This window comes from Heteronotia binoei, chromosome 7 (assembly GCF_032191835.1).
Source record: "Heteronotia binoei isolate CCM8104 ecotype False Entrance Well chromosome 7, APGP_CSIRO_Hbin_v1, whole genome shotgun sequence".
NCBI classification, from domain to species: Eukaryota; Metazoa; Chordata; class Lepidosauria; order Squamata; family Gekkonidae; genus Heteronotia; species Heteronotia binoei.
In genome coordinates this window covers 553717-575104 of record NC_083229.1, presented here as the reverse complement: position 1 = coordinate 575104, position 21388 = coordinate 553717, and the positions used below count along the sequence as shown (strand labels likewise).

The 21388-nt window shown below is 55.3% G+C and overlaps 1 protein-coding gene across 1 annotated transcript; it reads left to right on the top strand.

The window, feature by feature from the left end:
- Positions 1–2444: 2444 nt before the first annotated feature.
- On the top strand, positions 2445–21353 carry LOC132574796 (microtubule-actin cross-linking factor 1, isoforms 6/7-like). Its single transcript, XM_060243030.1, has 11 exons — positions 2445–2613; positions 2693–2848; positions 3012–3218; positions 3323–3442; positions 16536–16705; positions 19388–19547; positions 19683–19880; positions 19958–20083; positions 20190–20333; positions 20681–20869; positions 21231–21353. Exons 2-11 carry the CDS (start codon positions 2771–2773, stop codon positions 21351–21353), a joined length of 1515 nt encoding a protein of 504 aa, XP_060099013.1. The 5' UTR covers positions 2445–2613; positions 2693–2770.
- Positions 21354–21388: the final 35 nt, after the last annotated feature.

The following is a 21388-nucleotide window of genomic DNA, read 5'->3' as shown; positions in this document are numbered from 1 at the left end:
CTCCCTGGCGCAGTTGGGCTCAGGATGGCTCCTACAGGTGGCACAAGCTGACTCCGTGGGCAGACGGGGGGGGGCGGTTCCTGGGTGGAACTCTGGACCTGCTGCCCCCCCCACCCACTGGTTCTCTCTTCACACCCGCCAGCTCTATGCCTCCTGGAACAGCCTCAACAGGATGTGGTCAGCGCAGCAGAGCCGTCTGGAGGAGCTCCTACAGGCCACCCTCCAGCACCAGGAGACCACGGAGGTGAGACGAGCCCCGGGAGCCCTCTGGGAGAGGGGCCTTTGCCCTGCAAGTGACTGGCCACTGGGGGCACAGCCCTCCCTTTGCGCACCAGGTGGTCCTGATGCCCAGCAGAGCTGCCAGTCCTGAAGAGCTGTGCAGGCCCTCCCTTCCAGGCACTCTCCTGCCCCACTTCCCACCCCCTTCCTTTCTGTGTGTCCCCCCCTGCTGCAGAGGCTGCTGCGCTGGATGGAGAGGGCTGAGCTGCGGATTGCGGAGGAGTTCCTGGTTGGGGGGGAGCCGGGGGTGCTGAAGCAGCAGCTTCTGGAGCTGAAGGTGAGCCAGGACCTGGCATGAGTGGGGAGGACCTGGGAGGGGGGGGCGGGCCCCTGCATTTCTTCTCCTGCCCCAGTGGGCCCCTGGGAGCAGAATGGGGCTGGGGGAGGGGCTGCTGCTGGGAAGGGAGCTCTGACTGGCAGTCCCATTTTGGCAGGACTTCAAGCGAGAGCTGTACCAGTGCCGGGTGGACCTGGAGAGCCTGTGCCCCTGGGGGGGCCCCCGGGGTTCTGCCCACAGGGCCCCCCCAGACACCCTCAGTGGCTTGCAGGAGCGCTGGATCCGGCTGGAGGAGGCGGTTGTGAGCCGGCAGGTGAGGCCACGGCAAGAGCTGGGGGAGGGCCTCCTGGGCCTTGGAGCCGTCGGGGCAGAGAGCCAGCTGCTGGAGGTGGTCCTTCTACCTCCCTGACTCCTGACTCTGCGGGCTCCCCTCAGCCCACCCCATCCTCTGGGCTCACCCCAGGGCCCATCTTCTCCTGTGTTGCAGCATCAGCTGGAGGAGGCCCTGCTGGGCCTGGGCCAGTTCCAGAGCCAGCTGGAGGAGCTGCTGCAGTGGCTGCTGCACACCACGGAGCAGCTGCGGGACCGGACTCCCCCTGGCCTGGACCTGCAGAGCTGTGAGATCGAATTGGCCAAACACAAGGCAAGGCGTGGCCCAAGGCGTGGGGGAAGGGAAGCCCCTCCCCGGCAGGCCATGCTCACCGGGCACTCCCACAGGTGCTGCAGAATGATGTGCTGTCCCGCTCCCGCACGGTGCGCTCCGTGGCCGAGGCTGGCGAAGGCTTGCTGCTCTCCAGCAGCCGGGGGGGCTCGGAGGAGGAGGAGGAGGGCTTGCGAGGCAGCCTCGTGCAGCTGCACCAGCGCTGGGACTTCCTTCAAGCTGAGATGGCCAGTCGCCAACTGGAGCTGGAGAACAGCCTCAGCCAGGTAACCCCGAGCAGGCTGTGCCTCCCACCCCTCCTCTGGAGCTGTCCCCCTCCTCTGGGCCTGAGCAATGGCTGCGGCTGCCCCCCACAGGTGCAGGATATCACCCTGGAGATCACGGAGTTGCTGCAGTGGCTGGACCGTGCGGAAGTGCAGCTCTTCTCCACCCAGCCCACCTGGGGCCACCCTGAGACCCCCAGAGACAAGCTGGCAGCGCACCTGGTGAGCTCCCTCCCCTGCCCCAGCACCCGGAAGGCAGGCAGGAGCTGAGGCCTGGGCTGCCCAGGGAGCAAAGGACAGGGCCCCTTCCCCACTCTGGGAAGGAGGCAGCAGGAAACAGAAACAAAGGAGTCAAACTGGGTCCCGAGGAGAAGAATTCAAAGAGAACGAGAGGGAGTGAGCAGTGACTGGCGGGAAGAAGAGAGCACCAGGAGCAGAGAAGGAGCAGAAGGGAGTCTCGGAGTTGTATCCTGGAGGCAAAAGAGGAGGAGGAGGAGGAAGGTCACGACTTGCATCTGGATCAGAGCACTGAGGGGCCACGCCTTGTCCGGCATCCTGCGTCATGCAGCAGCCCCCCCACCCCCCAGCCTTCTCTGAGGCTGCCTCTGAACAAGGACCCTGGGTGGACCCTCCTCCTCCTCCACGGGCCCTTCTTTTGCACCCACCGATGCCACTCACAGCTGCCCCTCCATCTGCTCTCTGGGAGGAAACATTCCCTTTTGTTGTCTGTTGTGAAGGTGTGGCTCGTGGCCTTCCCGGAGGGTGCCTCTCGTGTGAAGGGAGAGGGCAAGAAAACGCTCCCTCTGCCTCCTTCAAGCGTTGCCAGCTCCAGGCTGGGGAATGCCTGGAGACTTTGGGGATGGAGCGTGCAGGGGCTTGGGGGAGGGTTCGTCCCCCAGAGCAGCCGTTTTCTCCTGCAGAGGGGTCTTGCAGCCTGCTTGAATGGCCTTTTCTGGCAGGAGCTGTGCAAAGAGGCTGAGGCAAAGGAGGGGGTGTACGGCCGGGTCCAGGAACAGCTGCGGCATCTGCTGGCCACCAGTCCTCAGGCCCCTCGGCCCTCCAGCACCGAGCACAGCCTGAGCATCCTGGAGCAAAAGTGGGGCAGCGTGGCCGTCCTGCTGCAGGAGAGGAAGGTCAGTGGGGCGGGGTGGGGGTGCAGTCAGGGTGGCAGGCTGGCCGGCGAGCAGCTGCAGGGCTCCATTTCTCCTCCAGGAGCAGCTCACAGAGGGCCTGAGGCTGACCACGGAGTTCCACGCCACCTCCCAGGAGCTGCTGAGAGGGGTGGGGGCCATGGAGGAGGCCCTGGCGGTCCTGCCCCCACCCAGCTATGTGCTGGAAACTGTCACCAGCCAGGTGCAAGAGCAGAAGGTAAGCCTTTGGCAGTCCCGCTTTCTCTTGGAGGCCCAAGAGGCTTTTGAGAGTGGGGGGAGGCTGTGTCTTTCCCCAGCCAGTCCTCCTGGGCTCCTTGCAGGCCTCCATCCACTCCTGCTGCCGATGCTGTGGGCCCACCTGCCCTGTCGGTCCCTGCCAGGTGCTGCTGAAGGAGGCCCAGGGGCAGGAGGAGAAGCTGGCGGGCCTGGAGGCTGTGGCCACCCGTGTGAAGGACTTCAGCCACCAGCAGGAGGGCAGGGCCGTCCACCGCCTGGTGCTGAGTGCCAAGGAGCGTCTGGCCAGAGTGCTTCAGCGAGTCAGCCAGAGGGGCACCGTCCTGGAAGAGGCCCGCAAATGTGCCAAGCAGGTACCTGGCACCGAGAGGGGGTGCTGCAGTGGTAGAGGGCGGGGGGGGGGGTGAGTGGGGGCCTGCAGGACAGAGGTGGAGCGCTCTGCCCCTCTGGGCTTCAGTTCCAGGAATCCTGGCAGCTGCTTCTCGACTGGCTGGAGGAGGCAGAGTCCACCCTGGAGGCGACCAGCAGCACCGCCAAGAGCCCGGAGGAGATCAAGGCCCACCTGGCGGAGCAGAAGGTAAGGGAGCCCCCCCTCCCGCCAGGATAAAAGGGCCAGACTGGCAGGGGCGGGGACGGGGGCGCTTCTACCTGGATCCTGCTGGTGCTGCTGCAGACTGGGTGGTCCTGTCCTGTCCTGGAGACCCCAGAGACTTTCACCTGCAGCCCACCAGGCACTTTCTGGTGCCTGGCAGTGTTTCGGGACAGAGTGGCTGGCTGGGCAGGTGCACCCTTGGCATGGGCTCGAGGGGAAGTAGAGTGGCATCCTTGGCATGGGGGGAGCAATAAGCAGTGCCAGCTGCAGAAGAGGCCGGAGAGTCCCAGCAAGCAAGTCAAGCTGCACACAAGAGAGGAACACTTCCATGGAGGCAGCTGTCTTGGCATGCAACTTCCTTTTATACCAGCTATTTGGCCACAAAAGATGGCCCAGGGAAATGCTGATCGACGCTTTGGGGTCAGCCATTTTTCTCCAGGCCAGTTTGGCCAGGGATGCTGGAGGGTTTTGCCATCTTCTGGGCCTGGAGCCTGCAGGGGTCACTAGGGATGTGTGTGTGGGGGGAGGTATTTGTGAAGTTCCTGCATTGTGCAGGGGGTTAGACTAGATGACCCTGAAGATCTCTTCCAACTCTATGGTTCTGATTCAGCCCTTCCTGCCCTCCTTCTCACAATCTGCCTAAGGTCACAGAATCAGCATTGCTGTCAGATGGCCATCTAGCCTCTGCTTAGAAACCTCCAAGGAAGGAAAGCCCACCACCTCCCGAGGAGGAAGCCTCTTCCACTGAGGAAAGCCCACCACATCCTGAGGAGGAAGCCTGTTCCACTGTCAGGAAGTTCTTCCTAATGTTGAGCCAGAAACTCTTTTGGTTTAATTTCAACCCATTGATTCTGGTCCAACCTTCTGGGGCAACAGAAAACAACTCCACACCATTCTCTATATAACAGCCCTTCAAATACTTGAAGATGGTGATCATATCACCTCTCAGTTATCTCCTCTCCAGGCTAAACATACCCAGCTCCTTCCTGGTAGGACTCGATCTCCAGATCCCTCACCATCTTCATTGCCCTCCTATGGACATGTTCCAGCCTGTCTAGATCCTACTTAATTCGTGGTGCCCGAAACTGAATACCATGCTCTAGGTGAGGTCTTTTTTCTACCTAATGCAGAACACTGCATTTCTCTCTGTTGAAATTAATTTTATGTGTTTTAGCCCAGTTTTCCAGCCTGTCAAGATCATTCTGTGTCCTGACTCTGTCTTCTACTGTATGTTCAATCCCACCCAATTTAGTATTATCTGCTAATTTATAATTTAATAAGCTTTTCGTCTATTCCTTCATCCAAATAATTTATGAAGAGGTTAACAAAACAGGTCCCAGGACAGATCCTTGAGGATGAGGAACTATTAACAAGCACTCTTTGGGTGCAATCTGTCAACCAGTTGCAGATCCACCTAATAGTAGCAGGATCCAACCACATTTTACCAACTTGCCAATAAGGATAGTATGTGGACCCTTATCAAAAGCTTTACTGAAATCAAGATAAACGATGTCTACAGCATTCCCTGATCCAGCAAAGCAATGACTTTCTTTAAAAAGGAGATAAAGTTAGTCTGACATGACTTGTTCTTGAGAAACCCGTGCTGGCTCTTAGTAATCACAGCCATTTTTTTCTAAATGTTCCAGGAGTCGGACTGACTTTTTCATGATTTGTTCTAAAACTTTTTCAGATACAGACATCAAGCTGGTGGGTTGGTATTTTCCCAGATCCTCCTTTCCCCCCTTCTTGTTGTTGCTGTTCAGTCGCACAGTCGAGTCCGACTCTTTGCTACCCCGTGGACAAAGTCACGCCAGGCCCTCCTGTCTTCCACCACCCTCCAGAGTCTACTCAGATTCATATTTATTACATCAGTAACACTGTCTAGCCATCTCATCTTTTGCCATCCCCTTCTTTTTTCTTCTGTCTTTCCCAGCATCAGGGTCTTCTCCAGGGAGTGCTCCCTTCTCATTTGGGGGCCAAAGCATTTGAGCTTCAGCATCTGACCTTCCAGGGAACAGTCTGGGTTGATTTCCCTTAGGACTGACTGATTGGATCTTCTTACAGTCCAAGGGACTCTAAAGAGTCTTCTCCAGCACCACATCTCAAAAGCATCTATTCTTCTGCGCTTGGCCTTCCTTATGGTCCAGCTCTCACAGCCATACATTACTACTGGGAATACCATCGCTTTGACTATATGAACTTTTGTTGGCAGGGTGATGTCTCTACTATTTATTATACTGCTCAGGTTTGCCATAGCTGTCCTCTCAAGGAGCAAACGTCTTTTAATTTCATGGCTACAGTCACCATCTGCAGTGATCTTGGATCCCAGAAATGTGAAGTCTGTCACTACTTCCGTGTCTTCCCCTTCTATTTGCCAAGGTGTGATGGATGCCATGATCTTAATTTTTTTTGATGTTGAGTTTCAAGCCTACTTTTGTGCTCTCCTCTTTCACCCTCATCAAGAGGTTCTTTAGGTCCCCTCACTTTCTGCCATTAGAGTAGTGTTATCTGCATATCTGAGGTTGTTGATGTTTTTCTTAATTTTGGCTTGTGTGTCATCCAGGCCAGCATTCCACATGATGTACTCTGCATATTAAATAAGCAGGGTGACAATATACATCCTTGTCAAACTCCTTTTCAATTAATATCTTGATCTAATCTGTAGTTTAATCCACCAATCTAAGGATTTTTCATCAAGTTGTAAATCGCCTTTATCATCTAATAAGGTCTCATAATTAAGATTGTGCTCCCATTGGTAAAGGTTAGGGTGAGCTGATGCTTCTACCGGAGATAGCCATACAGGCATGTACCTGTAAAATTGGGCTTTTACTCCTATCCAAATTTTATAGATTGACTTTCTTATTTCGTGTCTAAAAAATACACTATTCTTTTTTGGGGGTTGGTACCAAATATAGGAATGCCACCCCCTTATTAGATCTGCCCCTTCTAATATCAGTAATCTCTTATTCTTCAATAAAAGCCAATCCTTTGCCCAAGTTAAAACACATGTCTTGTAATATGTTTGCCAGTCTGGTAATGCAAACCCCCCTCTTCGTTTACTATCTTGTAGTATCTTCAATTTTATTCTGGGCCTCTTATTTTGCCATATAAATTTACTTATTATCTTGTTCAATTGTTGAAAATAAGCTGTGGGATTACAATCGGACTCGTTTGAAATAGGAAGAGAATTCGAGGTAGCTCATTTTAATCGACGTGTTTCTTCCTAGTAGGGAAATTTGCAGATCATTCCATCTTTCTAAATCAAATTTTATTTCCTTCATAATCTTATCAAAATTGTCATGTTTCAAGTTTTTCAATTCTGTTGTCAAGTAAATACCTAAGTATTTTGCTCTTTTTCCATGTCCAATACCCGATTTCTCTTCCAATTCACTAATTTGCTTTTGTGACATATTTTTCGCAAGGAACTTGGTCTTTTGATAATTTATTTTAAGGCCCGCTACATCCCCATATTGTTCCAACCTCATTTTAAATTTTCCAATTGAGTGTATGGGATCTTCTAGGATGAATAGCATGTCATCTGCAAAAGCTTGGATTTTAAACCTTTCCCCTTTATTCTCGCAACTCTGATCTCCTTGTCCTCACGTATCGTGTTGATCAGAAACACCAAAGCAAAAACAAAAAGGAGAGGTGAAAGCGGGCAACCTTGTCTGGTACCTTGCTCAATATGTATAGGTTCTGAAAGGTTTCCATTAATATTTATTCTAGCCTTTTGAGTGGAGTAAATAGCCTTTACAAATTACAGTTTTCTTCAGTTTAAGCCTGAATTTTGCGATGAGTAGCTCATGATCTGAGCTGCAGTCAGCTCCAGGTCTTGTTTTTGCTGACTGTAAGGCACTTCTCCATCTTTGACTGCAGAGTATATAATCAATCTGATTTCTGTGTTGCCCATCGGGCGATGTCCATCAGGTGTAGAGTCGCCTTTTAGGTTGTTGGAAGGGGGTGTTCGCTATGACCAGCTTGTTCTCTTGGCAAAACTCTATTAGCCTTTGCCCGGCTTCATTTTGTTTTCCAAGGCCAAACTTGTCAGTTGTTCTGGTCACCTTTTGACTTCCTACTTTGGCATTTCAGTCTCCTATAAGGAGGAGGACATCTTTTTTTGGGTGTTAATTCTAGAAGATGTTGTAGATCTTCATAGAACTGGTCTACTTCAGCCTCTTTATTCAGCCTCTGAATTTTAACAGGAATAAATATAAAGTTCTGTATTTAGGTAGGAAAAACCCAATGTATGGTTATAGGCTGGGGGAGGCTTGTATGGCCCTCCGGTGTTTGGACAAATTCCGCAGGGCCTGCAAGACCTTTCTCTTTAAAATGGCCTTCACTTAATGCTGAGCCAAGATAGATTCGCTGAAGATGTTTTTAGCCACTGATTTTATAGAAGATCTGAGTTATAGCACCATAATGTTAATTTAATATGTTGATTTAAATGATGGTTTTATCTAATTGTAATTATTGTGTATTATGGTTTTACTGTGTATTGTATTTATGTGTTGTGAGCCACCCTGAGCCTGCCTCGGCGGGGAGGGCAGGATATAAATAAAAAGTTATTATTATTATTATTGTCTTAGCAGTAGTATGTGCGAAAAGGATCTAGGGGTCTTAGTGGATCATACGCTGAACATGAGTCAACAGTGTGATGCGGTGGCTAAAAAGGCAAATGCAATTTTGGCCTTTATCAACAATAGTGTCCAGATCACGTAATGTGATGGTATCGTTTTATTTTGCTCTGGTAAGACCTCACCTGGAATACTGTGTTCAGTTTTGGGCACCACATTTTAAGAAAGATATAGACAAGCTGGAACGGGTCCAGAGGAGGGCGATGAATATGGTGAGGGATCTGGAGACCAAGTCCTATGAAGAAAGGTTGAAGGAGCTGGGGATGTTTAGCCTGGAGAGGAGGCGGCTGATAGGCGATATGATCACCATCTTCAAGGACTTGAAGGGCTGACATATAGAGGATAGTGTGGAATTGTTTTCTGTGGCCCCGGAAAGTAGGACCAGAACCAGTGAGTTGAAATTAAATCAAAAGAGTTTCCGGCTCAACATTAGGAAGAACTTCCTGACCATTAGAGTGATTCCTCAGTGGAACAGGCTTCTTCGGGAGGTGGTGGGCTCTCCTTCCTTGGAGGCTTTTAAACAGAGACTAAATGGCCATCTGACAGCAATGAAGATCCTGTGAATTAGGGGGGAAGTATTTGTGAGTTTCCTGCATTGTGCAAGGGGTTGGACTAGATGACCCTAGAGGTCCCTTCCAACACTGTGATTCTATGGTTCTATGATTCTTCTGCATCAGTGGTTGGGGCATAGACTTGGATTATTGTGATATTGAATGGTTTGCCTTGGATACGGACCGAGATCATTCTGTCATTTTTGAGATTGTATCCCATTACTGCCTTCCTCACTCTCTTGTTAACTATAAAGGCCACACCATTTCTTCTATGGGACTCTTGCCCACAATAATAGATGCAGTGATCCTCTGAGTTAAATTCACCCATTCCCGTCCATTTTAGTTCACTGATTCCCAAGATGTCGATGTTCATTCTTGCCATCTCTTGTTCGACCACATCTAGCTTACCTGTGATATTGAATGGTTTGCCTTGGATACGGACCGAGATCATTCTGTCATTTTTGAGATTGTATCCCATTACTGCCTTCCTCACTCTCTTGTTAACTATAAAGGCCACACCATTTCTTCTACGGGACTCTTGCCCACAATAATATGTAGTGATCCTCTGAGTTAAATAATATGTAGTGATCCTCTGAGTTAAATTCACCCATTCCCGTCCGTTTTAGTTCACTGATTCCCAAGATGTCGATGTTCATTCTTGCCGTCTCTTGTTTGACCACATCTAGCTTACCTTGATTCATAGATCTTACATTCCACGTTCCGATGCAGTATTGTTCTTTGCAGCATCGGACTGTTCTTTCACCATCAGACACTGTTCTTTCACCATCAGACACATCCACAGCTGAGCGTCCTTTCGGCTTTGGCCCAGCCACTTCACTCTTTCTGTGGTTACTTGAATGCTCTTCCCCAGTAGCATACTGGGCACCTTCTGAGCTGAGGGGCTCATCTTCCAGCGCCATATCTTTTACCCCTTTGTTACTGTTCATGGGGTTTTCTTGGCAAGGATACTGGAGTGGTTTGCCCTTCTTGTAGATGGGGACAATGTTTGTCCACCTCCAAGTCTTCTGGCACCTCACCTGTTCTCCAAGAATTCTCAAAAATAATGGCCAGAGACTTAGGAATTACATCTTACATTGGGGTAGGTATTTGTGGGTTTACATTGGGAATTACATTGGGGTAGGTATTTGTGGGTTTCCTGCATTGTGCAGGGGGTTGGACTAGATGACCCTGGAGGTCTCTTCCAACTCTATTCTATGATCTGCAAGTTCTTTTAGTACCCTTGGATGCTGTTCATCTGGCCCTGAGGACTTAGTTTCATTTAAAGAAACTAGGTGTTGATGTACTACTCCTGTGCGGATCCTAGGCTGCAATTCCCTTCCCTCTTCATATGTCCCATTTTTATTTATTTTATTTTATTTTATTTATTTATGATTTGTATCCCGCCCTTCCCACAAGTGGCTCAGGGCAGCTCCCAACAATTAGTCAAACATAAAATTAAACAATATTTAAATATATAAACAGTTAAACATTTAAAACAGTTAAAACCTTAAAAACCAGTAAACATTCCAAAAATATATATAACAGGAGTCTGGCAAGCTACATTGAGTTTCTCATCTCAGCTAGGTGTAGGCTAGCCGGAAGAGGGTCGTCTTACAGGCCCTGTGGAACTGAACAAGGTCCCGCAGGGCTCTCACCTCCTCCGGCAGCTGATTCCACCATGTAGGGGCCATAACAGAGAAAGCCCTATCTCTAGTGGATTTTAAGCGGGCTTCTTTTGGCCCAGGGATAGTGAGAAGATTTTGAGTTCCTGACCTCAGTACTCTCTGGGGAACATGTGGGGAGAGACGGTCCTTCAGGTAGGCAGGTCCCAGGCCATATAGGGCTTTAAAGGTAATGACCAGCACCTTGTACTGAACTCGGTATATCACTGGAAGCCAGTGCAGGGTCCGAAGACCCGGCTGAATGTGTCCCCATTTTGGGAGACCCAATAACAGCCGGGCCGCGGCATTCTGCACCATTTCCGAGTTCGGGACAGGGGCAGCCCCATGTAGAGGGCATTGCAGTAGTCCAACCTCGAGGTGACCATAGCACGGATCACTGTTTCTAGGTCGTCGCACTCCAGGAAGGCGGCCAACTGCCTTGCCCGTCTAAGGTGAAAGAACGCGGACTTGGCAGCGGCTGCTATCTGAGCCTCCATCTTTAAAGAAGGCTCCAATAGTACCCCCAGGCTCTTGACCCTGTCCGCCGCCGTCAGCGGCGCACCGTCAAAAAATGGTAGGGGGATTCCCCCTCCCGGCCCCCGGCGATCCAAGCAAAGGACCTCTGTCTTCGCAGGATTTAGTCTCAGTCCACTCAGTCTGAGCCACTCAGCCACGGCCTGTAGTGCCTGATCGAGATTTTCCGGGGCGCAGACGGCTGGCCGTCCATCAGTAGATAGAGCTGGGTGTCATCAGTGTACTGGTGACACCCCAGCCCATACCTTCGGGCAATCCGGGCAAGAGGCCGCATATAGATGTTAAATAACATCGGGGAGAGAACCGCCCCTTGGGGCACACCACAATCGAGTGTGCACCTCCGAGATAGCTCCCCCCCAATTGCGACCCTTTGTCCCCGACCTTCAAGGAAAGAGAAAAGCCACTGTAAGGCCAACCCCTGAATCCCCACGTCGGCAAGGCGGCACATCAGTAGCCGATGGTCGACCGTGTCAAACGCAGCCGACAGGTCTAACAACATCAGCACCGCCGAGCCACCCCGATCCAGATGCCGTTGAAGGTCATCTACCAGGGCAACCAACACCGTCTCCATCCCATGACCCGGGCGAAAGCCGGACTGAAATGGGTCAAGGACGGAAGCGTCCTCCAGGAAAGTCTGTAACTGCATCGCCACTGCCCTCTCAATAAGTTTGCCCAAAAAGGGCAAATTTGAGACCAGCCGGTAATGTGCCAATTGGGCCGGGTCTAAAGATTTTTTTTTTAGGAGGGGACGGACCACAGCCTCTTTGAGCAGCGTTGGAAAATGCCCTTCCGTCAGGGATCTATTTATGATATCCCGTACAGGATATCTAAGGTCCCTCTGGCAGGATTTAATAAGCCAGGAAAGGCATGGGTCCAATTTACAAGTTGTTGGGCGAGCAGATAAGAGAATCCTGTCAACTTCCTCCAGGCTGAGGGGGCTAAAACCATCCAGAATATGATCCGAAGACAGGCTCGGGGCCTCGGTTTCACTAACTGTCTTAAAACTGGCAGGGGGGTCGGGGCAGAGTGACGCGATTTTATCCGCAAAAAAATTCGCAAAAGCCTCGCAGCCTATTTCCAATTCAATAGAATTTGGTCTGCCTTGCGGCAGCGTTGTAAGTCCTTGAATTATATCAAACAGTTGTGCCGGGCGCGAAGTTGCGGACGCAATCTTAGCCGCAAAGAATGCTTTCTTTGCGGATTTGATTGCCATCTCATAGGCCTTCAAACTCTCTCTATAAGATGTTCAGGTCACTTCATCTCGAGTACGCCGCCATTGCCTCTCCAGTCATCTGAGTCCCTGCTTTAATTGCCACAGCTCCCGGTTAAACCAGGGCGACGGCTTCGAGTGGGGGCGCAGAGGGCGCCTGGGTGCAATCTCCTCGATGGTCCTGGAGAGCCCATCGTTCCAGGACTCTACTAGATCATCCAGGGAATCGCCAGTGGGCCAGGTGTCCCGTAGGGCCGTTAGGAACCGTTCTGGGTCCATCAGACTCCGCGGGTGAGCTAAAATACGCTCTCTGCCTAAACAGGTTTTGGGTGACACATCCATACGAGCCTTAAGGGCAAAGTGATCCGACCATGGTACTGCTTCCATTGCAATATCGGTCACTGATATTCCGGCTGCGAAGACCAGGTCTAACATGTGTCCCCCCTGATGAGTGGGCATTGTAACAACCTGGGAGAGTCCTAGTGTTGCCATGGATGACACCAGGTCCATCGCCTGGCTGGAGGCCGCGTCGTCAGCATGGACATTGAAGTCACCCAAGACCAAGAGCCTTGGGCACTCCAACGCCCAGCCTGCCGCGGCCTCCACCAGGGATGGTAAGGCGCCGGCCGGTGCATTAGGCGGTCGGTACACCAGCCAGATCGCCAACCCCTCCCCAACATCCCACATCAGGCCAACACATTCAATGCCCAGAATCTCTGGAGCCAGAAGAGCCCTAAAGGAGTAAGCCTCTCGTATGAGTAGTGCCACCCCTCCCCCCTGCCCGCTAGTCCGTGACTGGTGAAAGACCGAGTATCCCGGGGGGACCGTCTGGGAGAGAGCTACCGTCTCCCCCTCATGCACCCAGGTCTCGGTCACGCAAGCCAGGTCCATATCCTTTTCGGACAGGAACTCCCGCAGGGAAGAGGTCTTATTGTTAATGGACCTGGCATTGCATAACACCAGTGACGGAGGCGAGTAATTCAACCTGGCCCTACTACCTGTCACCGTCGGGATGGGACGAAGGCTGGAAGGAGGTCGAGCACTATTCTCAATCTCCTTCCCTTATAATTCTGCCTAGTCCCACCGTCATATCTTCCCCTCCCCAGGAGCACTGTTTTCCTCAGAAGAGAAGACTGAGGAATTGAGGGGTCCTGCCCTCTCTTCATTACCTGTTACAATTTCACTTTCCTGCCCTCGTAGTGGCTCTGCCATCTCCTGGCTCTTTTTCTTACTTGGTACAGAACTTACTTGGTATGGAACTCTGCTTCCGGGGGGCTTCAAACATCTTCCTGGATTGCAAGGCAGGGCACGGGGTGTGGCTCAGTGGCAGAGGGCATCTGCTTGAAGGCCCCAGGCCCCCGTGATGGCAGCAGCAGCCTCTCCAGGTGAAAGGCTCCACCTGCCAGGGCTGCCGAGGGCCTCTTCCACCTCAGGCCCTGGAGAGCCGCTGCCAGTCCAAAGGCTGACCTTGATTGATTGAGCCAGTCTGTGATTGCAGAGGGCAGCAGCTGGGTGTGCTTGCTGCTCTCCAGGGTGCGGTCCGTTTCCGCTCCCCTCGGGTCCTTGCTGCATCTGCAGCCACCTTTGGATGAAGTTTCTCAATCTCTCCCCAGCAGCCGTCATCCCACATTGGCTCCTCCTTCTTGTCCTCCTCCGCCATCATCCGCTCCAGCCTGCTTTGTGTCTGGGCCGGGTTTTCTGCTCACAGGAACTTCCACAAGAAGCTGGCAAGTGGTGACTTGCTTCTTTGGCCTTTTGAGGGCAGTTGCCATGGATGCAGCAAGAAGGGGTGGCGACTTACACAGCCTTAGAACAGACCCCCCCCCCATCTCTTGTTTCAGAGGGATGGCGGGGGGCTTTGTGTACCCAGATGTTATTTTTTTACTTCCTTCACAAAGACCGAACAGCTGCCTTCCAGAAATAGCTGGACTTCTTCGCGAGTTATGAAGGGCTAAAAAGGCCTCCAGAATTTCATCTCAATTGTTTAGTGACCAATGGCTTGCTTCATTCATCTTTGTTTAACAAAATTTGCTGTGAGATTCAAAGACACCCGATCCCTCCGCACTTCCAGGCTGCCTGTCCCAGAGCCAGGGCCACCTCCCCCCGCAGCCTTCCTGACAGGTGTCCCTGCTCCTGAACTGTGCAGCACCTCCCTGTGGGCACAACCCTTGTCTTCGGTGAAGCCTGAAGCTGTGTGCGCTTCAACCTGGAGCACAAGAAGGTCCTCCCTCCCTCCTTCCTTCCTTCCTTCCTTCCTTCCTCCTCCTTCCTTCCTTCCTTCCGTCCTCCTTCTCCTTCCTTCCTTCCTTCCTTCCTTCCCTTCCTTCCCTTCCCTTCCTTCCCTTCCCTTCCCTCCCTCTCCTCTCTTCCTTCCTTCCTTCCTTCCTTCCTTCCTTCCTTCCTTCCTTCCTTCCTTCCTTCCTTCCTCCCTCCCTCCCTCCCTCCCTCCTTCCTTCCTTCCTTCCTTCCTTCCTCCCTCCCTCCCTCCTTCCTTCCTTTCTTCCTCCCTCCCTCCCTCCTTCCTTCCTTCTTCCCTTCCTCTTCCCTCCCTCCCTCCCTTCCTCCCTCCCTCCCTTCCTTCCTTCCTTCCTTCCTTCCTCCCTTCCTCCCTTCCTTCCTTCTTCCCTTCCTCTTCCCTCCCTCCCTCCCTCTCTTCCTTCCTTCCTTCCTTCGTTCTTCCCTTCCTCTTCCCTCCCTCCCTCCCTTCCTTCCTTCCTTCCTTCCTCCTTCCCTCCCTCCCTCCCTCCTTCCTTCCTGCCCCCTTCCTTCCTCCTTCCCTCCTTCCTTCCCTCCCTCCTTCCTTCCTTCCTTTCCTCCCTCCCTCCCCCCTCCCTTTCTTCCTTCCTTCCTTCCTTTCCTCCCTCCCTCCCTCCCTCCCTTCCTTCCTTCCTTCCTTCCTCCCTCCCTCCCTCCCTTCCTTCCTCCCTCCCTCCCCTCCTTCCTTCCTTCTTGCTCCTCCTCCTCCCTTCCTTCTCCCCCTCCCTCCCCTCCCTCCTTCTTCCTTCTTTCCTTCTCTTCCTTCCACTTCCTCCCTCCCTCCCTTCCTCCCTCCCCCTTCCTTCCTTCCTTCCTTCCTTCCTTCCTTCCTTCCTTCCTTCCTTCTTCCTTCCTTCCTTCTTCCTTCCTTCTTCCCCCTTCCTCTTCCCTCCCTCCCTCTCTCCTCCCTTCCTCCCTTCCTTTCCTCCCTCCCTCCCTTCCCTTTCTTCCTTCCTTTCCTTTCCTCCCCTCCCTCCTTCCTTCCTTCCTTCCCCTCCCTCCCTTCCTTCCTCCCTCCTCCCATCCTCCCTCCCTCCTCCCTCCTTCTTCCTCCCTCCCTCCTTCCTTCCTTCCTTCCTGCCCCCTTCACTTCCTCCTTCCCTCCCTCCCTCCTTCCTTCCTTCCTTCCTTCCTTCCTTCCTTCCTTCCTTCCTTCCTTCCTTCCTTCCTTTCCTTCCTTCCTTTCCTCCCTCCCTCCCTCCCTCCCTCCCTCCCTCCCTTCCTTCCTTCCTTCCTTCCTTCCTTCCTTCCTTCCTTCCTTCCTTCCTTCCTCCCTCCCTCCCTCCCTCCCTCCCTTCCCTCCCTCCCTCCCTCCCTCCCTCCCTTCCTTCCTTCCTTCCTTCCTTCCTTCCTTCCTTCCTTCCTTCCTTCCTTCCTTCCTTCCTTCCTTTCCTCCCTCCCTCCCTCCCTCCCTCCCTCCCTCCCTCCCTCCCTTCCTTCCTTCCTTCCTTCCTTCCTTCCTTCCTTCCTTCCTTCCTTCCTTCCTTCCTTCCTTCCTTCCTTCCTTTGTGCTGTACTGAGCTCCAGGCAGGCCCCAGTTGGATCCTGGGGCTCAGCTTTCTTTGGGTGTGTGTGTGAAGAAGAGCCTGTTGCTGACCTGCAGCTAGTGGCCTTCCTTCCAGCCCCACAGCCAGCCCACCTCCCCACAAAAGGTCCTTAAGCTGCCCCCCACCTGTGTTGCGGCCCCCTCCCTCATGGCCGTCTGTCTCCCAAATCTTTGCTTGTGGCCCTCCAGGCATGAGCTCCTCCCTGTGCGACTGACTCCACTGCCTGGGTGTGTGTGTGTGTGGGGGGGGGGGTAGGGTGTCCCTGGCAGTCCCTCCCGGGCAGGGAAGCCGTCTGTTTTTCTCCCTTCTCCCGCTTGGTCCCTCAGCAGCTCTGCCAAAAGGGGCACCTGGCCCGGCCCAGTGGGCTGTTCTTCTCTCCCTGCTTTCCTCATCTTCGGGCTGATGCCAGGGGGCCCAGGGGACATGTTGGCACCAGCTGAGGCAGGGCTGGCACCCTGGGCCATGTGAGGAGTCCCTGAGCAAATCTCTGTCTTCCACCTGGAGAGCTCCACACATCCCAGGGGCGTGGCAGAGGCTGAGGCTGAGGCCTGCCTCGCACGAGACGCAGTCGTCACGGGGGGGGGGTGTTCTTCCAGGAGGGCTCCAGGAAGCAGGGGAGTCTGTGCTGTGCTGCAGCTGCCCCCCCTCTCTCTCAGCCTCCCCCTCCTTCCTCCTCTGCCTTTAGGAGTTCCAGAAGGGACTTCGCGCCAAGCGCCCGGTTTACGAGGCGACCCTGAGGAGAGGGCGTTTGCTCCGCGAGAAGGCCCAGCTCCCTGAGGACACGCAGGCCCTTGAAGAGATGCTGGGGGAGCTGAAGGAGCGCTGGGAGGCCCTGGGCAGCCAGGCTGCGGAGAGGTGCGTGGGGGGGAGGGGACTGGACTCCTGCTTCCCCCTTCCTCTGCCTGCAGCTCCACCCCCCACCAGCCGCTCCCCACTTGCCTGCCTGCCTGCCCCTCAGCTCTGCCTCTGCTTCCAAGGGTGCACCTTTTCAGGCACTCACCTGCTGACCTGTGCTGCATTCGCCCCTGGTTGCAGGAAAGCCCACTGGCCATAGAAGCTGGCCTCTGGGAGAAGACCGCCTTTCTCCAGGGCACGTGGCCACAGTCTTTGTATTTGCCGCTCTCCTGTGCTCACCTGGTGGGGTCCCCTGGAGCATTAAGGATGAAGCCCCCCTCCCCTCTGCTGCCAAAGGAAGGAGGGCAGCAGCCCCCTCGCCCAGGAGTCGCAGGAGGGGCTTCCCCCATCCCGTTTCAGGCCTTCAGTAGTGAAGCTGGTGTGTGCTGGAGGAGGCTGGGGTCCCCCTCCCTCAGTTGCTCAACTACAAAGCGGCTCCCCCCCTCCCCCGGACTGGAAGCATGTTGGCACGGCCTAGCCGCCTTCAAGAGTCATTTCTGCGAGGAATTCCCTCTCTCCAAGGACTGAGGACTATATTCCACTAGCAGGAGGCACAGATTGTTAGGAAGCAAAGGACATGTGTTTGGGGTGGGTGGAAATCGTTCCTTCCGGGCAGGGCTCAGAGTGTTGTTGGAGAAACAGGCTGATCCGGCTGCAAAGCAGAGGTTCTGCCTGCTCCACTTAGCCCGGAAGATGGCCCCTGCCTTGGCCCAGCTGCTCCAGCCGCCTGGATTCCCGTTGGGGTCGTGTCGCGGCAAGACTGCTGCAGTGCCCCCTGGGTGGGTTCGCCTTCCAGAGACCAGTCAGCCACAGCTGGGGGCTTCATTCTCTGTCTCAAGAGGGAACCTGCTCGCCAGACTCCTTCTGCAGATGCTCCCTGGGCCACCAGCCAGTGGCTGGCTTCAGTTCAGTGCCTGAGTTGTCACCTCCGGGCATGCAAAGGAGTGCCACAAATAAAACAAGGCACTCGTCAAAGGTCTGTTTATAGGAAACAGAGAGGCTGAGGATGTGACCTCCTGCCCAGGGAGGGTGTCAGAAGGAGCTCGGCCAGCTTCAGGCACCCTCTTCAGAAGTGCTTCCACAGACTTCGGATCAGTATTCCAAGAAAGCAAGATACGCATAGCAGAGAACTACAGATGAAGTTCTGCAGAGCATTGCTGAGCCCCTGGCTGCTCTCTCTCTCTCTCTCTCTCTCTCTGTCTCGCTGCTGCGGGACAGAGCTTGTGGGGATGACCTTGGGGCACCCTCTCTTTCAGCCTGACCTTCCTCACAGGTCAAGATGGACGGCCATGGCAGTCTCTCTGCAGCGGGAGAAAAGAGCCAGAGTCTAGGGACACCTGAAAGACTCACAGAATTGGTGGCCACAGGGGAGGAGCTTTTGGGACTCCCTGCTCGCTTCTTCAGATCTAGCTAGAATGGAAGTCCACTCTAGTGGGGGGATTTCAGATGCCAAAAGACAACAGCAGGCGAATGAATGGCAGTAGCAGGCATGATTGGATTGGGTGTGCTGTGCTGAGGGGTGGTACACGGCATGTGGTTTGTAGGACAGGTGCCCTGGACACTCAGGCCAATCCCTTGACAAAGAAGGAAAGGTCAGAAGTCTGACATTGCAGACATCCAAAAAACAGTGTGTGTGGGGGGGAGGGGGGACATTTTAACCTTCTGAACATTCAGCTGCTGACCTAAGAGCAGCAGCAGCAGTTCTCTTCCACGGGGATTTCAAGGGGAGATGAGAGAGAGTCTCCTGAATTGCAGCTGATAGTGGAGTGCAAGACCACGCCCTGAAGCCAGACCAGGCCGACTGCTGCTCCTCTGCATCTCACACCCAATCCAATCATGCCTCCTACGGTCTTTCATTTGCCTGCTGATGTCATTTGGCATCTGCAATCAGGCCTGGCGCTACGGGTTCGAGCACCCCAGGCCAAAACCTGCCTCCCAAGGTGTCTATTCACACGTGCATTGTGTGCACAGCAAGCTCTAGGCCCACCCCTGTGCTCGGCCCTCTCCCACTTCAAAGGGAGCGGGAAAGAGCTCTAAAGCAGGAGAGGGCCAGGCACAGGGCAGGCCGAGCTGCACGTTCTTTCAAGAATGCCCCTTGCCTCCCCCAACTTCGCCAACGCTTCCCAAGCCTCGGTGAGATCCAGATGGCGCTGCCACGCCCCCTGACTTCGATGAGGCTTCCTGAGCCTCGTGAAGCCTCGGCAAAGTTGGACACGTGCGGCAGCGAGTGCGCCCAGAGCCGGGCTCTGAGTGCGCCCTGTCTTCCTGACCTTGCCAAGCCTCAGGAAGTTAGCAGCCCAGCACGTGAGGAGAGGGGGCACCTTGTGGCTCCCACTTGGCCTCCTCCCACACGCCGGCCCTGTCTGCAGTCACGCCGCTCTCCAAGCGATAAGGACAGACCCTGGACTCACCTTCCAGCTGTGCCTGCCCCAAATGTGCTCCTGGCCCTTTTCTCCTCTCCGGAGCTTCTCCAGGCCCCTGCAGTCTCCAGGGAGCCCTGCTGGCCCCTCACAGGACGTCCACGGGCAGGAGCCGCATCAGAACAAGCTCAAGAGAAGCAGAGGGGCTCATGATGCACCTGGGAAAGAGGGCTATTCCTCCGCCCGGAGGATCTCAGAGCCCCCTCTGCCCCATCTTTCTCAGGCAGCAGAAGCTGGAGGAGGCGCTGCTCTTCTCGGGCCGCTTCCCCGATGCCCTGCAGACCCTCCTGGACTGGCTGTACCGGGCCGAGCCGCAGCTGGCCGAGGAAACGCCGGTGGCAGGTGACAGAGACCTGGTCAGGGCACTCATGGACAAGCACAAGGTGTGTGGGGAGGGGGCAGCCGGTCTTGAGCCATGGGGGGAGGGCAGGATGGTTTGGGGCTGGCTGTTGTGGGCAGTGCCAGGAGAGAAGAGGCCGGGGCACACCATCCTTTCCCCCTCCCTCTCTCCCCCGCAGGTGTTCCAGAAGGAGCTGGGGCAGAGGGCCAGCTGTGTGCGGACCCTCCGGCGTTCTGTGCGTGACCTGACGTGGGGTGGCCAGGCGGGCGACTCCCAGTGGCTGCCCCACCAGATGGAAGAGCTGGGCCACCACTGGGAGCTGGTCTGCCAGCTCTCCCTCTCCAAGCAGGCGCGCCTGGAGGCTGCCCTGCAGCAGGTGGGCAAGGGAGGGAGGGAGGGGCACGGGGGCTTCTGCCGGGGCTGAGATGCCAACCGCTTGCTCCCACGTGCCAGGCAGAGGAGTTTGACCGGCTGGTGCATTCTCTCCTGGGCCGCCTGTCGGAGGCGGAGAAGAGGATCAAGGGAGGGGCCACCCCAGCAGAGGCGGAGGCTGTGCAGGAACGCCAGAGCCAGCTGAAGGTGAGCACAGGGCCTGCCTCCCCCCTCCCCTCCCCAGCTCCATGGCCCTCCCCTGCAGCCCTCAGAGACTCTCTTCCTTCCTCCCCCTCCACTTGGGCCCCTGCAGGAGGTGCGGCAGAGTCTGCAGTGCCACCAGCTGGAGCTGGACTGCGTCACGTCCCTGGGGGAGGAGATCCTGAGCACCTGCCACCCGGACGCCGTCATCCCCATCAAGTCCTGGCTGACGGTCACCAAGAGCCGCTTCCAGGAGGTGACCTGGGTCGGGGGGGGGGGGGGCTACAGGGAGAGTGAGAGAGCAGGAGGAAGTAGCCCAGCTGATGGACTGGAGGAAGCCCACCCTGGACGGGGGGGGGGGGGCGGGACCTGACCAAAGGGCAGCGTTCTGATGCTGCAGGCCGGGGTGTGTGTGTGTGTGACCTCAGGGGGCTCTCCCTGCTTTTGCCCTGCCTTGGTGGGGATCTCTGGAACACCTTGAGGTGGTGGGCTGAGCCACGGGGCTTCCGCCTCCCTCCTGAGCTTAGCAGGGGAAGATGTGGCCTTGGGGGGTGGGCAACGGCCAGCCAGGCCCAACTGCCTCCCTCCCGCCCACCCCTGCAGGTGGAGAGCTGGGCCCAGCGGCAGGAGGAGAGACTCCGAGGCCAGGCGGCCTCGCTGGCCGCCGAGCGGGAGGAAGTGGCCCGGCTGATGGACTGGATGAGGGCTGCGGAGGAGGCCCTGGGCCTGCGGGAGCAGGAGCCCCTCCCGGAGGACGCCCAGCAGCTGCAGGAGCTCGCCTCTCAGCACGCGGTAACTTGGCCCCTGCAGCAGGCCTATGGGGAGCCCTCCCCTCCCCTCCCCTCGGGAACCCCACACCATCACAGGGGGGCGAGGCCAGGAGTGTGTGAGGGGCAGGCCTCCCGGCAGAGGTGAGCTTTGAACCTCACCCCATGATGTTGTCGCTCTGACTCCCTCCCCCAGCTGGGCACTGTCTGGAGCAGAAAGGCCATTCCCGACACAAACACCCCCCCCACTCCGTCCTGAGATCCAGGAGCAAGATGCAGGATGTCCCTCCCTCCCTCCCTCTGGGAGCTTCCTGGGGGGGTGGGAGGGGGTCTGAGGCTCAGGTGACCCTGGGCGGCCCCCTCAGTTGCTGCCTCCCTCCTGCCAGGTGTTCATGGACCAGCTGAGCCAGAAGCAGCCAGATGTGGAGAAAGTCACCAAGAGCAGCAAATGCAGACTGCCCAGCGACCCCCTGGGCCCCGCCCCCCGCAGGTTCCCTTCCCGTGAGTAGACTCCTGCTGGATCCTTTGCTCCCACTCCTCTGCC

Bases quoted from the DNA above. Each gene is read 5' to 3' on its own strand.
- LOC132574796 (XM_060243030.1), top strand. From the start codon at position 2,771: ATGGAGGAGGCCCTGGCGGTCCTGCCCCCACCCAGCTATGTGCTGGAA. The intron at 20,084-20,189 runs GTGAGCACAGGG...GGGCCCCTGCAG, and splicing joins AACGCCAGAGCCAGCTGAAG to GAGGTGCGGCAGAGTCTGCA. The intron at 20,334-20,680 runs GTGACCTGGGTC...CCACCCCTGCAG, and splicing joins CCAAGAGCCGCTTCCAGGAG to GTGGAGAGCTGGGCCCAGCG.